General features: G+C 41.9%; 1 protein-coding gene across 4 annotated transcripts in view; it reads left to right on the top strand.

Annotated features, from left to right (window-relative positions):
• The window catches only part of chchd3a (coiled-coil-helix-coiled-coil-helix domain containing 3a), a 110513-nt gene extending 90860 nt beyond the window's left edge, over window positions 1-19653 (top strand). For 2 of the 4 annotated variants that reach the window (XM_050036535.1, XM_050036534.1), the window contains 2 exons: window positions 13544-13679; window positions 18938-19653. In XM_050036535.1, the coding sequence (XP_049892492.1) occupies window positions 13544-13679; window positions 18938-18961 (160 nt within the window). In that variant the 3' untranslated portion in view covers window positions 18962-19653. Of the gene's footprint in view, window positions 1-13543; window positions 13680-13923; window positions 13984-18937 lie in introns of those variants that run through there. The other 2 variants (XM_050036533.1, XM_050036532.1) reach the window with 1 other exon arrangement.
• Window positions 19654-19974: the final 321 nt, after the last annotated feature.

The raw sequence follows: 19974 nt of genomic DNA, 5'->3' as shown, positions 1-19974 counted from the left end.
ACCGCAGTTCTGTAGCTAGGCAACCCGGGTGCAGGGACAAGATGGTGGTCAGCTGAGAAGGCAGAAGTCAATAACTGCTTTAAAAGCTCTTCTTTGGGCCTTAAGAGCTTCGCTGTGCCGGCTGTAAAAAGCACACACGAGTCAAGGCACCTGCGTGGGCGCACACACAGACACCCGGTGCACGTACACACCTTTTAGTGGCTGATTTAGTGACTTTGCTGCAATGGAAATGGTCGAAAACCCACTCACGGCTTTTATTGCTTTTCTGTATTCTTTGGGGTTTTTTTCATATCGTGAACACAGTGACATGAATGATGGAACAGAAGAAGTGTTGGGCAGCATTTCTTGTTTTGCTGAATGTGTGCACTGCATTTATTAATCATTTACTAATTTTGGAATAACCTTGTAATGTCAAGGTGTCTCTCCCGAATAAACATCCCTGAACGTGTGAACTTCCCTTAGCTGCATGTTTCAGTACATGTTTGTCTCCCTCTGCGTAAGGCCAGAGACCAGCCCCCTCGTTCAAGTGTGTATAAGAGGGGTCACAAAGGACATACACTCCCATTCTTTGCCTCTCATCCACTTGTCCTTCTTTGTCTCCCTCACTGCTCACTTAAGAGCAGTGTTTTCTGTCTTAATTTAAATCTCTCTCACTCACTGCCTCTTTGTTATCATGTGCTTTCACCTCCCTCACTCACTCATACACACTCTCTGTCTCTCCATTCTTTGGCAGTCTTTTATCCCTCATGCTTTTCTCCATTCTGTCTCTCTTTCCGTCCCTTCCTCTTTCCCTCTCTCTCTCTCTCATTCAATCTCGTATCCATTCTGATGGATTTCACTGCGGGGGGTCACTCAGGTCTGCTTTTAAAAAGCAGCGTGAGCGAAATGCGTGTCATTTTTCTCCTTAACTGGATCATTTGTATTTATTTACCCCCCTTGGTACTGACGCCTGCCTTAACTAGAGAGAACATGAGGGCTTTTTAAGGGGGAACCGGCACCCGCCCCTTAACCCTATTAACCCTTAAGTGGACCCAAATGATGATAAATAGAGAACGTGGTGATTGGGAACTCAATCTGGTGGCAGGCGAGGGTAATCCATACTGTCGATGGAGCTACAGTACGTGTTGTGTGTATGTGCCAAAGAGCAAGTTAGAGACTGGGGGAAATAAAAATTGGCAAGATGTGTGAAATCTGACCAAATCTGACCATGAAATGGCTTCTACCTGTTTTCGTTAAGTGCTTTTTAATCATAATAGAATAAGAAATCCATTAGTAAAGTCATGTGATGGCAAACCAAATGGCTTCTTCTGGGTTAGGGTTGCTTGACCAAAAAAATTACATTAAAAACAGAAAAGCAGCAGCTTCCCAGAATCCGCTGCTACAACTCATGTGAAGAAAATATTTGTCCATTCTTTTTGAACAAATTGTCTTTGACAAAAGCAAAAGTAGCGTTCTGAAGGTACAGTAAAGAAGATTGTTGAACCTTAATATTTTTTTGTACCAACTAAAATGTGTCTGTAACACCAAGTATCAAAGACTGACAAATACCAACAGCTGGTAGCAAATATCTGAACAGGCTGTTTCAGTTCCTAAGCCAAGTCCCTATGGACTGAGGCACTGCTACCTCTAACCACCAAACTCCTCCTTTCTCAGATAAAAAAGAAAAGGGTTTTAATGAAACTGTAAAACTGTAAATCAGTTTGTGTATTGGTGCCAAACCTTATAGCCTTACACCAACCTTTTCTTTAAGACGTACATCTGCAACCCTGTTAGATAAACTCAAGTACCACTATATCAACACCACCCGTCTGGTTCCAAATGTGCTCAGAAACTGGATATTATAAAACACTACTCACATTTTTTTGTTATTATTGTTAAGTTTTTGGGATGCACAGATACGCTGCGTTTTCATAAACACACCCAGGCGCCCTCTCACCGTCCCACAATAGAGTTGTCTACAACTACCAAGCAGAATAGCGATGTGCTATTGATTCACTTCACACATTTAAATTGAACTCAAGCAAACAGGCAGCTGTGCCTCACATGCAGCCAGTGAGGTAACGATACAAATAATCGCTAACTGTAGCATCACAAGCATCGTAGTTATTAATAAGTTTAACAACAGAGTTGTGGCTTTTAAAAGCTTGGTGTTGGATGTAAGCCGCTGCTGCTATTTAGCTTGTGCTAACACTCTGGAGTCTTTAAGTATGCGTCTAACCTGTGTTGGGCGGTCGGAGATCAGACCCTCAGCACAATCCTGTTGTCTTCCACTGAAACTGTGAGAGACGTCCACACTGCAACATGTTTTACCCCCTCGTGCTGCAATTATTGTTGTTCTTCCTTCTCTGTGTTTATTGGCAGCTCACAAACCAAGTTTATAAGTACATTTACAGAATAATGCATAATTATAAAAATGCCCCATTATGGGCTGATAATTTATCGAAATTAACATAAGAAAAAAAAAATAGATTTAGGAAAGTGTTCTTAAAATGACCTCGGGAAAACCCATATTTATAATTATTATGACATTTTAAAATTATGTGACAGAATTAATATAAATTTTTTTGGGCATTTTGCCTTTAATGGACAGGACAGTTAAGTGTGAAGGGGGGAGAGAGAGGGGATGACATGCAGCAAAGGGCCACAGGCTGGACTCGAACCTGGGCTGCTGCGGCAACAGCCTTGTACATAGGGCGCCTGCTCTACCACTAAGCCACCAACGCCCCTGAATTAATATAATTTTTAAGCACATTTTCTGGGTCATTTCATTTTGTCATTGTTTGTTTGCTTTTAATTTTCTTTCTTTTTTCCCCAGTTTTTTTAGTTTTTAATTTTCTCTTTTTACTAATTTAGTGCATATTTTTTGGGTCACTTCTTTCATTGCTCATTGCCTTCTTCTCATGTTTTTAAAAAAGATCAAGCCAATTTGCTCAGGTTTCAAAAGGTTAAGCTACACCACAATATCTCCATGTACCCCATGGTAACTGCAGAATTACCCCCTAGGTTACAAGTACCCCTGGTTGGGAATCACAGCCTTATAGGTTTGTTTTTAGCATTAGCACTAGTAAGTTTTCAGGTGACATCCAGCCCTAATGTAGACAAACACATTTTCCAATCCATCACTGATGGAAACACATTCACTTTTATCATCTTATGCACATTTTTAGCAGGTTCTAAACATTATATATTTATTATTCCTCATTTTCTGCTTTTTATTTTCAGTTTGTTTTAAGAAGAAAGCTGTTTTCCTTCATTTGGAGTGAAAAGTTTTACAACAACCTCCTGGAGCCAGTTTGTCCAATCGATAAATCTTTTTGCAGGGGACAGTTGCTATGCAGGGAATGGACAGCGTCTGTTTGTACACCTGCGTGTCCCTTTGGGCACTTCTTTGTGTGTCTGCGCCTCTTTGTTCAGAGTTATAATGTATCTCAAATTATGACAGATGAACGTACATGTTTCCAGATGTGCCTCGCACTTTGTTCAACTATTGAAGCATGTTGTAGCCTTAACAGAGATCTATGAATGTCATTTCAGTGCACTCGCTCTACATTGTTACAGCAGATGGTAGTCATGGTCAATATATGTTGGTTTGAAAAATGTACTGACGCCGCTCCTTGCTCAGTCCATTGGCATAACATATGCATATTGTATGAAAATCCCAACATCGATCTCAATACGTCCCCCAGCTCACAGTCAATATGTTCTTTGAAGAATGTAGCCGTAGCCATAAACCTATCGGAATATGTCCGCTCCATGGAAATGTGCTGACTTGTGCAGCAGGGGGGGCTTAAAAGAAGGGATTGTATTAAATGATATAGGGACACCTTGAGGAGGGAGACAGACAGTGAGAGGGAGGGAGCAGGTAATCTGTTCTGCCTTATTACATGTTAAATGGGACACATTCACCCTCTCGTATCATTTCTGCCCCTCCTCTCAACCTCGTTTTCTGTTCTCTCCTAAAGGAAAACTTTACAAAGGAAGTGAGCAGAGAGCTTCAGGAGGGTTTTGTGGAGGGTCTTCCTCTGCTTCTCCTGCATCTCTCTTCTCTTCGCTTCTCTTCTGTTCCATGCTTTCTTTCTGTCCTCTGTCTCACAAACATACATTGTCCGTCTCTGTCTCAGGGTCTCTAAGTAAGCATCTTTTCTCAAGGTAGTGTCCCCCTCCTTTCTGTCCTCTCTTTTCATCTCTCTCCTTCGCTTTGTGATTTATGACGCAGAGCAGAGAAACTGTAATGTAGATATCTAATCCAACCTTACCCCGGCCATTTCATTCCTATCAGTGCATCAAAGCAATAGGGACTTGCGTGGTGTGTGTATATGTGCATGGTGGGGGTTGGGGCGGATACGGTGTTGTTATAGAGACCTTTATGGCTACTGATGGCACGAGGTGAGACCCCTATATGACTGTTTAGATTTACCGTCTCTTGGGTACAGGGATGCAGCACACACACACACACACACACACACACACACAGCTTTTACACACACACAAAGTGCAAATAATAACCAACTGTATGTGGCGAGATGTCTCTGTTTGTTTCAGCGTCTCCCACCACATGCAGTTTTATTAAATATCCTGTGAACCTCTGTGGTTTGAGGGAGGGAATAAAGGAAGAAATAAAAGGAGGATAGAGATGGTGAGAAAAGGGAAAGAGAGGGTGTGGGGGATAGTTCTATAACCTGTAGAATTATCTATACTAGGGCAGCAGTGTCACCAAGAGGGTTTGAAGCCCTATTTTGGATCATGAGCGTAATCTACGGGGTCAGGAGATAAGAAAAAACGAAATTCTGCCGTAATAGCATTCTGTTTCTCAGACTTTTCTCTGTTAAATTATGTATAGTTTTACATCCTCGAGTCTCTGAGAATGATTTAAATTATACTGTCTGAGCAGGAAAATCACTATTGGTGGACACAGATCCTTTGATAAGTAGACATTGCTTCAGAAAAAGGGGTTGAAAGCAAAATAGTTTGGTACACCTGGAATTAACATACATCCTAGGAGGTTGGATCACATGTGGACAGCTCTAAGTACAGATGTGAATTCACCCAATGCATCCTCAATGCCTCTTGAGATCCGATCACTTAGATCAGATTCAGAGGTGGGCTGGGCCACATATGGCCACGTTCTTTCAGCAGTGTGGACGCAGTTGTGTCCTGGGCAACACTGAAGGACCGTCTTCCCAGCTTGCCTGCTCTGTGTAGCGTGCATGAATGAGTTTGTATGACAATTTTGAAAAGTCCATTGATTGATTTTGCCCTCACACCAAGGTCTTTGCAAACTTCTTATTCACTGGAACTTGTGCACTTGTTCTCTTTCTTTAATTCATGTTGAGTGGAGTGGTGAGATCTGATCACAAGTGGTCACTCGGGACCCATGTGGGGACACTTTCTAATGCCAGGTGTGAACAGATACACTAGGACCTGTTTATACCTGGTATTAACATGCCTTTTGGTGATCCCAACAGAATTGGACAGCCGAGACACAACACTGTTCACATCTGTGTCTGTCATGCATCTGCAGCTGACCATTTGTGTTCAGATTTAGTTCTTGCCTACATCATCTACGCCAGAAGGTCAAAGGACCCTGCACACAGTTATTCCATCCATGCTCTTGTTAGCTGCTCGCTAGTGTGCTCGCCTGTCAAGCGGCAGTCAGGCAACACTTTGTCCAACTCATCGTGAAATGGGCAAATTATAGAGTTGGTGCACTGTCATCAAAACAACCACCACGTTCTACATTGATGATGTAGTCCTTGTCAGGGACACATCAGGATGCACTAGCATAAAAGATACAGAGATGTGGTCAAATGGACCCTAGACCACCTCAACAAGTAGTTTGAGTGATAGAATCACAGAGCATCTTGAATTCCTTTCCCACTGCTCAAAAAACCCTTAACACCAGCTAACATCTGGCTTTTTTAATTGATGGGAAAGGTTACAATTGGCATTCACACCCGGGTCAAATGACTCTGCAGTAGTCACAGGTATTAATCGGCTCTGGCCCGGATCAGGCAGTGATGGAAATACAACTCCCGGGTAAATGCGCTAAATTTAGCCCCTTTGCCCTCAAGATTCAGTGACGGGCTGCCACAAAATACCATCTATCTCGGTCCAAGCCATGCTCAAACATCATTCAGAATCGGTCTGCACCTAGTATGAAAGAGAGACTGAATAAGTAAGAGATATATATATAAAAAAAGAAGTGACCACCGTAACATTTTCACTGGCCTTCATGCTGCTTTCCACTGTTTACTTGCCTGTTTTCCAGCCTGCCCATGACATTGAACGTAACACACCAGACATTGCTGGCATTGGGAATGAGTCTATTGCCTATTTTTAGCAGGTTTCCTGTGTTAAAAAAACCCAGCATACACACTGTCATTCTGTGAAAAAGGGGGTTATGGGTACACTTGAATTTAGTACTGTCCACAGATCACCCAAGACGCAGGTTAATACCAGGTGTAACAAGGACCACAGTCTTCTTCTACTGATAACAGACCCACACACATCACAACTTGTTGACCAAAACCTAAATTGTACTCTGAGACCAAATCAGGGCTGAAAATGGGTCAAAATGCCTCCGGCCTTCTTTTTCATTTCCTGTAAATCATTTAAACAGTGCCAAAAAAGAGGTTTAGCTTTGGGAATGTGATCCAGTCTTGATGTTTATGAATGCCTTGCTGCTCAGGTTACATGGGAACTGGATGATTCATAGTTGTTTTTGACTATATTTATAATTATACCCTGTGACTCCCACAGTGAAAGAATCTAATGTGTATCCACTTTGCAGCGTTTTGCACCTAACAACCTAATGTTGGTCTTGTTTTTTGTGCTATTTGATATACTCTAGCTATGTAGGGAAGTACTGTTGGTGCATGCTGTAATTAAATACAAGAATCAAAATCCCTCCGAGCTTGCCTCAAACTGAGCACAATGATTTGAATGTATTTCCATAACCAGGCTGAAAGAATTTGGTGATCACCTGAGGCCAGTAAGTGACGCGAAAACTAAAAAAAGCTTCTCTTTCCAGATAGTTTTAAAATGACCACAAATGAGTGCGTGTATTATTTGCTGTGAAATATTGTGCATCTACTCACTGTGCTGCACTACAGCAGTTATAAGTGAGATGAGAGCACCAAATGTAAAGATGGGGAGGAGGGAGGGTTGGAGTCGCTCTCTACCAGCTTTGTGGTTGTGGTTGGCTGCAGGAACTTAATGTTAATCTTAATGATAGATGATAGAGGATGCAGCGTGCCGCCACAGAGTGTATGTGACAGTGTTATTGTCTCCATGATAAACTCAACCACTGTCTCAGCCCCTTCCCCACTGAGAGAACCAGAGAGCAAGCAAAAATAGAAGTACCACTGTCTAGTTCCTCATCAAGAAATGCTCTTCACTTCTATCCGCCCCCCTCATCCTTTTCTCTCTCCCTCGCTTCCTCTGTCCTCCTTTCTCTCTCTCTCTCTCTCTCTCTCTCTCTCTCTCTCTCAGAGGCCATTACTGGTGATAAACACTGTGGTTTGTATCAGCAGGATGCACCTGGCATTAACGCAAACGCTTAAGAAAGTAATTAGTGGGTGTATGTGGCTCGTCTCGTCCCTGCAGATGCCCATAGGCGGTGTAATAAATGAGCGCCAGGATCCATAGGAATAGGACGGCAGCGATTTCTGCTAGCGCTGCTGTCATCGTTCAATACCCTGACGCAGAGCAATGGCCTTGTCATGCCTCCCAGCAAATGACTGAATTCCTCCCCAGTGGATCCACAAATGCAGAACCCTCTCCACACCCAACAGCATAATGTTCCAGTCTGCGCTCAAAGTGATAAGACCTACCGTGGAATCAAACAAAATTTAAAGGAGTGGTTCCACATTTTGGGAAATATGCTCATTCAGTTTGGTGCCGGGAGTTAGATGAGAACGCTGATACCGCAGTCATATCTGTACAGTAAATATAGAAGTTACAACTGGAGCTTTGATTCACTTTTGGGCCAAGCCCGACTCTCTGGGTTTGGGCAAGGCTGGGCTGTAACTTCTCAGAATTTCCCCAGGCTTGAATTGGGTCGGGTTCTCTTTAGTTTCACCGCATTTTCTTTTTGTTTGTTTTTTAGATGCAGACCTTATAGTCTGTGTAATGTCATGAATAATGTATGGGCTGTGTTGGCCATCAACCCATCCCGACTTCTGCCTCTCACTAATGAGGAGAAAAGTTAAGTTAAGTTAAAAGTTAAATCTCTATTTAATAAATATGGCATATGACTTTTTGGGGCTGTGCTGAACATTAGATAGGATAAAGCACACATCGGATACGGTGTCACATATGTCAGCTGCCGTGCTGAACAAAAAATGGAAAGAAAAAAATAGTAGTATGGTTTTTTTTAATGTATTTGGGCCCAAAACTACTGCCATGGTTTGGACTCAGGTCAGGCTTGGACAGAAACTATGTGGTTCACAGCAACTGTTTAGATCATAGACTGTATAAAGTAATGGACGCAGCTACCGTGACATCACCCGTTGGTCTGAGAAATCCTGTTTTGAAGCCTCAAGCCATTTTGGATGTTGCCATCTTGGATTTTGGAGCCAGAAGTTACCATGGAGAGAAGTTAGAGTTATGGAGGAGTGAGGGGTGAGGGGTGGATGTGACTCATGTACCCTTTTTCCATTGTCACTCTTGGCCGCGCCAATGAAGTCATGCTGCGACTTCCATAGTCAGTTTAGACGCACCGTGCTACGCCAAGCTGCACCAGAGATGGACCCTCTCTGGAGTAGGTCCAAAAGCCAGGCCGCCTGCCCTCAAGCAGGTAGCGTGACGTCTCGCTGACAACAGCCAACCCCCGATGACACCTGACATCTTCTTTATTTTACTGTTTCACGTTCGTTATCAGCTGTATTAAAAGTTGTGTGAAGTTGCTGCTCAAAAACTCAACATATTTCGCTACTTCACAATAGAAGTTTCTACATAACAAATCAACTTGGGACTTTTATTGTGAAGAATCTGTAGGAAATTAAATGTGTTATTGCTGAATTAGCGAAACTTTGTTAGCAGCTTTTCTTCAGTAAAAACAAGTGTAATAATACGGCAGGGAGTAAAGTAAAAGCAGAAACAGCCACAGTGAGATGTTGAAGAGCTGCAGACAACAGGCTCTTACTGCACCTCTGCAAACAACTCACCTCCAACAGGTAAACTTCTTTTACCTGCCCTGCTGTGGAAAAACACATGCAGCAACAATAACAGGGTACTTTAGCCGTGGATCAGCCCACTAGTTTTAAACGTCATCACTCAAGACGAGCCATCATCAGTTCAAGACATACCTTGAAGAAGGTAGCCCTGTTGTAATGAGAGTGCAAATCCCTGCTGTGCTGGGCTGAAGCCAAGCCAGCCAATGGCTGTTGAAAAGGGGTAATGGTCTGTCACTCAAGCAGCCCTGCCCTTGACTGTGCATAACTTTAATCCTTCATAAAATGTAAACAAGTGAGTTTTATAAAAATTCTCCTTCCACATAGGCGTCATGGCCAAAACCGTTTTTTGTGCCAGTCTGTAAACTTGGAAAGAACTTTAGCTTTTGGCACTTAGCATTGGCTGCTTTTTTCAACCCTGGAGGTTGCCCTTTGGTTTAGATTATATGTGGATATATATGGCTCAGTCCAAAGGTGACAAAATCAGCCAACCAGCACCTTTAAAGCTCACGAATTAATGCATTGTTTGTCCAGGAAGACATGTCCCGGCCAAGAAATGGCCCTGCTTTAGTCTCCTAAAGTCCTTTGGATTAAGCTTCATATTTACCATACAGACATAAGAGTAATATTAAACTCCTCATCCAACTCTAGGCAAGAAAATAAATGAGTGTGTGTCCAAATTGACAATTTTTATCCTTTGTACTATGCCTTACTGGCTTTAGTTGGAATATTTGCTTCCCTGTTTGACCTCTGAGCTGTTTTTAGTGGTAAATGATGAAGTGTATTGATTAATCACACTACTGTCGAAGTTGTTGAAGGTGTGGAGAGTGCCTCTCACATTGTCACAAATTGTCACTGACCTGCACTTACAAGGACTATAGATTTTCCCGGCCTCCCTCACCAATATGACCATGTGGTGATGCACATACAGTGCTCACACTGCACCAGCTAGCTGCAGCATTGCACCCTGGGTAATGATCCGTGTGTCCAATCCTCTGCTTTGTATCCAACGGGGGGTAATTTCTCACTCCAGGGGGCAAATCAAACATCTGATTCTGACTGCAGGGTCTCAGCTTCAGCCCCAATATTCCTTTGAGATCTCCAGAGTTGCTGACGGGCAAATCTCTTTCACACCCGTGCAAGCCGTTTAGTGAGGCAGATGGAGTGTCCTGAGCACTGGTGTGAACAAAACGATGACACCGCCATTAGCATAATAGCCCTAGCATGCACATGTGTCGTCATTATGGATTTTTATGGGGTGTGTGAAGAGACAGACAAAAGCAGTTAAACATTGGGCGAGGCAGCAGCGCTGGTGGTACATCCCACTGCTGAGATGGGCTGAAGGATCCAACTCTTGCATGCATCTAACCTAAGAGTCCCATTTAAATGCACTGAAGTTTAGTGTAGCATCTACCATTAGGAGTGCTAGCATCTGGATGGTACCAGCCAAGACGGCAGCACTGAAGCAGTGGCAGACCTCAAGGACAGACTTGGGCGTGCTAAGCTAGTGATGTGTAGCCTATAACCAGACATTAGCATGCACAGTCTGCAACAACAACAACCTCCTAGTGGATGCTAAGAGATTGAATTTGCCATTTAGACCACTCCAAGGTGACAGTCAGCTACCCAGTTTGTAAATGGTTGACTCTTTGAGAGAGAGATTCTGAATCAATAGATGGATTCACTACTACCCGGTAGAGTGATCAATACTCTCTTATTGTGCAGCCTTTAGATTTTTTTGGCGGGAAGACATAAGAGCAGGGCAGCAGCAGACCAATTTAAGGGAAGGTATACTTAGCGTGCCGGTAATTTCTACCTCATCATCATTATCATCATCACATTGTAGCAGCTAAGCCTTTTCGCTTGTGTAGATTAAACCAAGTCTCCTCTGTTGTTTTCTCTGCATCGCACATTGATTTGTCAAGTTGGGTCTCTTCTGTGCAGTCCCACAGCGCTGATGAATCTCCCTTCGTAGGGGATGAAGCCATTGTTGGAGGCTTTATTTGACACCCTCTTATGGTCCATTTTTTAGAAAACCCTCTGACCTCTCTGTCGATATGTTGTAATACACACATCGCCCCGGCAAACTGTGGAGGCTGGATTGGCCTCTGACCTCCTCTCCAGCAGATACAGTAATGCTGATTCTTGCTTCAGGTGTTTTGAGATGTAGTGACAGCGGTGATAGAAAAGCCAGGGGGTGTATACACTGGAGACTGCAGTATAGCTCAGTGGGCTCTAATGCACAGACTCTCCTGAGATAAATGACCATTGACAATCTTATTTTCCAAACCAATAATACGAGGTCTGCAGTGACTATTTGGATAGTTGAATAACATATCATGTGGAACAAATTGAGTATTCGTAAAAATGTTTTTGTATGATTTCATGTGACATGCAAATTGACTGACTGACAATTTATGAATGGGTTTTATTAAGAGATCAGCTTTTAAATTTAGCTTTAGGTTGTTCTATGCATGTCCTAACTTAAAAAAGAGTTCTTCAAAAATACGTCTTTTAATGAACTAATACAGATATAAGTCCTGTCATAATGGACCAAGCAGGTTGCCATAGCAACAGAATGGTTCTAGGTATTTGGGCTTTTTCTTCACATTCACGTAACGAGCTCAAACAACACACATAGACAGGAGTTGTAGATTTTTTTGCGATTTACAAAGATATCAAATTCTCTAGTTTTGTATGTAGTGCAATCGCCACGACAGCAACACAATCTCCAGCTGTAACAGTAAATGTTGCCATGAAAGATGCAACATTTAGGATTGTGAAGTTAGCGCACATGTGAGCAGGGATCGTTTTGACCATAGACCAACCAACCATAGACTGTGCAAAATCAATGGATGTAGCTACTGTGATGTCACCCACTGGTTTGTGGACTCCCATTCTGAAGCTTGAAGTTCTGCATTTAAGCTGTTGCCATCTTGATTGAGAGCCAGAAGTGACTGTATTTTGACGAGAAGGTGAAGCTGTGCACCGGGCTTAATAATAATTAACCCCCTGTACAATTGTCATTAACAAGGAAATCAGCAATAGAGACCAAGGCTGTAAACATGTTTATTTCTGCTGTACATTTGGGCATTTTAACCAGGCCCCCAGGAAGTGCACCGGGCTTTGATGCAAATTTTCATGGAGGCTAAACAGTGGTGCTGAAATTTCCTGTATCCATCATGTGATGCCCTGCAGCCCAAAAAGACTTTTTCCCATTGACTTAAATGGCAAAAGAGATGTGTGGAAATCAGTGAATACATTTTTGTCGTTCCACCATCAGGATTTGATCCACTCAGTCCGGTAACATTTCGAAAGTCTAGAAGAGCTGCATGATTATATTAAATTATATGTTTATCCCCATTCAAGTTACTGGAGCGATAAACCGAAAGTTAGCTGCTTCTATGGGTGCTTCTAATACCAGGATCATCCAGGGAACTTCATATGCAGCGGTTGAACCATGTCGGCCTCATGTGCCACTGAGCAACTTTCATAGGATTGAATTGGGCCCCGCATTTATCGCTGTATCCAGGTCTCTTATTACATCAATGATTTTAATATGGGGGTCTGTTGGGATTGATTAGCTTCTGGAACCAGCCTCAAGTGGCCAGTAGAGGAACTGCAGTATTTGGCACTTCAGTGTTTTTCAGCCCTGGAGGTTGCTGCTTGCTCTCAACGCCATCAATATATTGATTAAGAGAAAATGTATTACAAAATATAAAACGTAACAGCTCATAATGTGAAGAACAAGGCCTGTAACATCAAGCTAACTTAGCTGGCTTGCCAGCAAGCAATCAAACATACCGAGGTCTGCATCAAACAGAGAGCCAACGTGCCTGATTTTAAGATGCTCCAGTGTAATTACTGTGCTTCCATGCTACAAATGTTACAGTTAACAACCTTTTTGGCCAAGTTACCAGTAAAATACTCTCACACTTTAAAGGTTTTTGGTTGTGAAGGTGTTCATGCTATCGTATACTTCACTTAAGTAAGCAGTGTCACTATCGACTACTACTACTACTTACATTGCAGCCAATGATGTCACGAACTAATGGAAGATTATGGTCATTGATTTTTGTCGATTATTCATTGCAGCCCTAAATATTATGTCTGTATTCCTCTTCTCATTCTGTCAAACCCTCTGCATTACCCATCCTTACACGTTTTCCATGTTTCCTTCATTTTCTGTCCACCTTTGCCTCTCTTTTCTCACTCACACGTTTATCACTGTCCCTCTTTTTGACGCTTTTATATTTCCTCTTAACTCACATCCCGTCTCACTTCTTCTCGTACCCCACCCTGCCCTCAATTTTAACACCATATTTCTCCCTGTTTTCACACCGCTTCTCTCCCCTTCTCACCCCCCGCAGGCGGTATGAGGCGTATCCTGTGTGTGCAGACCTGCAGGGCCAGATCCTCGCATGCTACAAGGAGAACGTCGGAAAAACCCTCCACTGCTCCAACATAGCAGCCCTTTACCTCCAGTGTGTCAACAACGCCAAACAGGTGCGTGTTTACTGAACATAGTGATTTGTCTTTTATCATGTGTCATATCTCATATAAGCATCATTTGATACACTACGCTAAGATCTTTTGCATATTCATGTATGTATATGTGTTTTAATGCCTGTTAAGTGAACTGAATGAGCTTTTCATCGTGTGCAACTATACTCTTTGCACATGAGGAAAATACTTAAACTTTATATTTTAAAACCCTCCAAAATAACATGGTTTTTTCCCTTTTGAAAAGAATGGCAAGCATGTGCATGCACCCTCGTGGACAAATGATATGTAAGTTAGTGCCTCCTTATCCTGTAGTGTAGCTTTCAGTTGAATCGATGTGTGTATTACAAAGTAGCCCCATGTGTGTGTTAGTTACAGCATACGTCATAGGGATCATAGATGTGCATGGTAGCTACAGTTCCCTTTTTAAATCTAAATGAATTAATGTAACACACACACACACATATACACACTAGCATCCATTTACATGTGCTGGCTCCTTGCTTTTAGACAGGAGAATATAATTTCCACCAGGCTACTGGCGCCTGAATAAAGCTCACTCTAAATAGCCGGTTTAAACCTTACGGTCTATTTCCATAATACCTGCTGACACAGGCGTTCCCCTGACTGTCTCTGTGTGTGTTTTAATGTAATAAGACCAGGGGAGTAGCTGCTGCTAGTTGGATACCATTGTCCTTTCCATGCTCTCTCCTTTCATTGCCAAGTGCAAATGTTTTTTTGCCCTCTGTCTCCCACAGTCACACTGTATGGTAATGTCACTCAGGTTGATATTAACTTGATTCCCCCTCTCTCACTTTGCAATATGTAACATCACTTGGCCCCAAAAAGGCTCAATTTGCATTCATAGAGCTTTTCTATTAGATTTTTTTTGTGTAGAATTGCATTGTTTTGCCGGAAATGAGGAAAACTGAGTTTTGTGTCTCTCGCTCACTCTTGCGGATATTAGTATGAGATCTAAAAGTCAGATGCAGGCAGATTTTTAAGCTATACATCATGTAAATTGCACAATGTTTTATTCATCGTGTAGATGTATGTGTGTGTGAGTTTAAAACAGCTACCTGTAGCCTCGTCAGGATTCAGCGAGGGTATGTTCATAGTCCGGATGCTGTTATGATCTTGTAAATTGTTTGGAAGCAAGCCCGAGACGATATGTTAATCCGCTTGTGTTTATCACCCTGCGGCAATCACAGCACACTCCTGTTCGTCTGCGCTTATCTGTGTAAGACTTGCTTTTAAAGTCATTAGGTGCAGAAAAAAATATAAACAGTTCTGTGATAAGGCTTTAAAGGAATAATATGCAGAATTACACAGCCGACAAAATAGGGAGAAGGAATGAAGGAGGATTGATATGAGCTGATGCAGCGTCGTGATTAGGATGTTTACGCAGCTTTATCAGAGCCGAGCAGGAAGCTGCGCTGAGAACAAATGTCAAAGGACGTGACTTTGACCTCCTTAGGTCAGGAGATCCAAACCTGCCCTCTAACAGCCGCCTCTCATCTCCTCGCCCTTTCTGTCAAAGACACTCAATGGCATAGGTCATACCGTTTTCAAACAACAAGATCTCTTTCCCCTTCTTCGTCCTTTCCTTTCAAATCTTAAATTCCACTAAAAACTGCAGCACCACGGGTATAGATGGGGATGTCTAAGATGCCATCTCGCTGGGGATGAAGAACCAAATCCCCCCAAATCTCACTTTTACAATATTGACCCTTCAACTGGAGTCAGCCCGAGAGAGAGGCGTTGTCAGCCGCCCGGCCTTTTGTTGCTGATAATTAGCGTTCTTATCGCCACAGTCAGTGATAACATTTAGACCCACTTTCCCTCTCTTTTGTGCCCTCTCTGCCCCCCGCCATCCCTCCTTCACTCCCTCCATCCACCATCCCTTCATCCCTAGTCACATTTCTAATGCATTCAGCACTTAACAGGTCCAGATAACAAACAGTGAGGAAGAGGCAGTCGAAAGGACAGATAAAGTCTCTCTTTCTCTCTCCCTCTGCCTCTATGAATAAGAGTTTATCATGGAAGCCGATCTCTCCATCCACTGCTTGCCTCCCTCATTCCATATTCTCACCGCATGACCGCCTCTTGCTCCCTATCTTTTCCTTCTCCACTTCATTTTTTAGACTGACCCTTCCATCTCCCTTTTACTCTCAAAGGGCTGAGCGAGATCTCTGTTTTTTGGTTTCAGAGGGTGCTGTGAGGTTCGAAATGGAAAAAGAGCCGGCTCATATGACTTCATCTTTAATATTGCCGTTTCAATCAAAACTGCTCCTGCTTGCGTACATGTTGATTTAATTTGTCCTTTCAACATTTTTTAGACGGCAGTAAATCTTGGCTCAGAAGATCTTTTTGCTTTTGATGTAATAGATGTGCTTTGGCCATCTGTCCAGTCAGTGATTATAGTAAAGTTAATTACCGAGATCTGAGGCCACACTGACACCCATAGAGTAGGGAGATTGACAAATCTCATCAGTAGTCATCATCAACAGTCTGATAAGTTCACTAAATTACATCACTTTACTGCAATGCAGCCTTTCAAACCAGGAAAAGACAAAACTTGTGATGTTACGATATCCAAAATCAAGACAATATCCAGTCATATCAATATATTGACATTGTTGTCCAACCCTACCATAGAGGTTTTTAAGAAACCCCCGGTTAGCTACACTTCCCTGGAGGAGAAAACAAATGTAAACAATAAGTTATTACTAAAAAACCCAGCACAGTTGCAGTAAAACTTCAATTAAAAGCAGAGTCCCAAATAAATGCCCAGTCCCTTTTATTAGCCCAGTGTGGCTACACATTTTGACCAATAAAGGCCTGTCTCAATTAGAGGCCTGGTCTGGTTGGTAGAGGTTCTTTGGATTTATAAAAGCAAGTTGTTGGCTACCTCAAGCTCTGTGTCCATTCCTCGATTACCCTGTAAGTTATTCATATTCCCTTAGTCTCTAAGGGTCCTTAAAATTAAAAGCATCAAAAGGGTTTTTCCATAAGAATGAATCCAAGTTGTGAGTATTGTTTTAACAGGATAAAGTGGTGTTGTGTCAGTATGCCCAATGCTGTAATCCTTGAGTGCCATAACTCTCTCTCTGTCTGATGCTCTCTCGGAGCTCGATCAAATGAATGATTCATAATTAATATGTTATCTGAAGCCTAATTTTTATATAAGTAATACTCAAACCAGTTTAAATAAACAACTTGATTGTATTTCCCATCTTTGCTGCGCAACAGTTTTGTGTGACAGAAATTAAAGGCCTGTCCCATATAAACACCTGTCCCTAATATAAGCCTGTTGATAAGCCAGTAATTTCAGCAAATAATAGCCTGAGTTATTAGTTGAAGTTTAACGATATATCTGTACATATACTGACCTGGACATAAGCATAGGTTGGAGTTCTATCTCTACAACTAAGCTCAGAATAGAAATCATTTTCATTAACACTGTAGTAAATCTCTTTCCTCTAATGTTACTACTTTATGTTCTAGGTATTAGGACTAGGAATAAGTCAGGATACTTTGGTTTAAATAAGTGCCTTATTTCACTTGCCCAAAGACATTAAACGTATCTGTCTGTTTGTATTTAATGATGTATATTGAGATATGTTGGTATTTATATATCTTTATATGTGTCTATGCTGCATATGTGTGCACATATGTATGCATGTTTATGTCTGTGTGTATACAGTTAACTTTTATACTAGCTAGATTATTAAGCAGTTTCAAGTGCAACAACAATCAAAGCCTCTCCTTTGTTTTCAATTATTTATTATTAATAGTTATTAATATAATAGGGCAGCACAGGTGGTTAGCATTGTCGCCTTAAAGCAAGAGAGTTCCTGGTTCAAACCCTCTCCGTGTACTGCGGCTTTTCTCTCCAACGTTAAACTCCTGCTTTCTCCTTCAGTGACTCATTGACTCTAGATTGCCCATAGGTGTGAATGTGAGTGTGAATGGTTGTCTGTCTCTATGTGTCAGCCCTGTGATAGTCTGGTGACCTGTCCAGGGTGTACCCCACCTCTCACCCAGTGTCAGCTGGGATAGGCTCCAGCCCCTCTGTGACCCCCAACAGGATAAGCAGTTAGGAAAAATGAATGAATAATAATTACTAAATAATAATACTTTTATATATTTTATTCATTATCAGTTATTAATTTATTTTTCTCTCCATTATGTTTTATTTTTGGTTGCTTGAGGAGGGTGGGGTGTATGTGCTGAATGTTTGTGCATATAAACGCTGAAAAACATGTAAATAAAGGTTTTTAAAAATCTTATTTGTTTCGAGATAATAAAAAATACGGTACTATTGATTAATAACAGGCCTGTGAAGATAAAAACCTCTACCTTTGAAAAGTATGAAGAATTTTCTACAATACTCTTGCTAAATGTCTCTGAATTGATTTTTTAGGAATGACTTTAGTTACCTTTTGTGTTTGTTTTTTTGTGTGCGTTTTAGATGTTTGTATGCCTGTGTGTAAATGTGTTGATCGATAGAGATCTCAAAAAGAAAAAAAAAGAAAGAAATCGTAACATACTTACTTGATGTTGCCATGTTCAGAGATCTTCTCGCTTTGGTACTCTAAGTTATCATAACCAATAGTAATGATCAAAATATGCCCGTTTCCTAACAAACTAGAGTTATCCTTCAAGTGATGTCTTCAAAGTCTGCCCCCAAAATCTCATCTGGATTTTACAGTGTACTGGAGTGTTCGGCAGACTTGTTTGTGTCAATAATCATTTTATGGGCAGATCAATAGAGCACAAAAAATAAACTCAGATTTCTTTGCAGAAATGAAATGTTACTGACATGGACTTATCTCACCCACAACACCATTATATAGTTGGTCAGTGGGGAGGAAGATATTTTTTTTTTGTCACTCTTCTGTCTTTCTTTCACTGGTCTTCTCTTAGGCAGTTTTCATCCAGTGGCATCAGCTGCAATAGGCCAGTTCAAATGGTTATTGACAGGGAGTGCTGGGGATTTGTGGTTGCACTTATCGCTAACATGGAATCCACTGCCCTCGGGTCTTTCTCTCTACTTCTCCAACTCACTTCCATCCTCTTACACTCACTCCATCCTCCACCCTTTTATTGTACTCTCAGGCCTCCCTCTCTCTGTCTTGCCTCTCCTGCGGGACATAATGTCATTCTCTTCTGTTTATTTGTTTGTCTATTTTTTTTTTTTTTTTTTTTTGCCGCTCTGTCCCTCTAATACACTTTTCTCTCTTTTTTTTTATCTGCAGAACAAGTTGAGGACCGGGGGTTAAGGAAGTTAATAAAAGGCGAGAGCAATGAAGAGTTTATTGTGTGGGATTACTGATTATCGACCGACTGACAAACCAGAGTGGAGGAAAGTGAGGAATGAGTCAGCACCAAGACACGCACCCTCAAAACCAACACGGCGAACCGAACCGGACCAGACTAGAGGCACCGAACACAGCACCCTGATAGAGAAATAGACACCTTTTACCCCTTGATTCCTATCTCCTTCCCTACCTCTCTTACCTTCTGTCTATCTCTCCTGTGAGTACGTAGGGAGGCAGTGACACTCTAAGATTTTGGAGAAGACGAAGAAGTGATAAGACCCAGCAGGCTTGAACTCGGCCCGCTATAAGGACAGTAAATATAAACCTGGAAGACCACAACAAAGTGACCTCTGTTACAAATCACTTTGACCCATCCCCTCTCATTCCACTCACATATCGTTAGCGAAATAAAAGTCTATTTTTACTAATAAAAGTCAGTCCTATTTTGCTGTCCATAATTCATTGTTTTCCTGCTCCTACTGCACTACCCTGTACACGAAATACACATGTACGCATCTGTTTCTTCTTTGCATCTGTTCTTGTGAGTTTGTGTTATGTTAATAATGTAACAATCTGCTGTGTTGAGCATTCATCCCGACCAACACTTGTGACAACGTCTGATCAGAGGAAATAAAAAGACGAAACGATGCAGGAACTGTTGTTGAACTTTTTCTCCATAAATATTCAGTTCGGGCTCTGTCTCTGTCTCTGTCTCGTGTGTGTGTGTGTGTGTGTATTTTATGCTAATTACAGCAAGCATTGTACATCTTTGATGGATACGCGGCCCCTCGTGTTGTCACGACGACATTTCGCCAAACGGAGTGAATGAGCCCAAGAGAGGGGGACTGAAGCGCGGGGGGGAAATATTCGTCCCAGATGTTCTGGTTCATCATCTATCTTTCTTTCTTTCTTTATATAGCTCTGTTGTATGAATCCTCGGTGCGCTCTAGCTATTCAGAGAAAGACCAGGGATT

The sequence above is a fragment of the Epinephelus moara genome, chromosome 23, assembly GCF_006386435.1.
Source record: "Epinephelus moara isolate mb chromosome 23, YSFRI_EMoa_1.0, whole genome shotgun sequence".
Lineage (NCBI taxonomy): Eukaryota > Metazoa > Chordata > Actinopteri > Perciformes > Serranidae > Epinephelus > Epinephelus moara.
The sequence above is the reverse complement of the archived record's forward strand: the minus strand, read 5'-3'. Positions and strand labels throughout refer to the sequence as shown.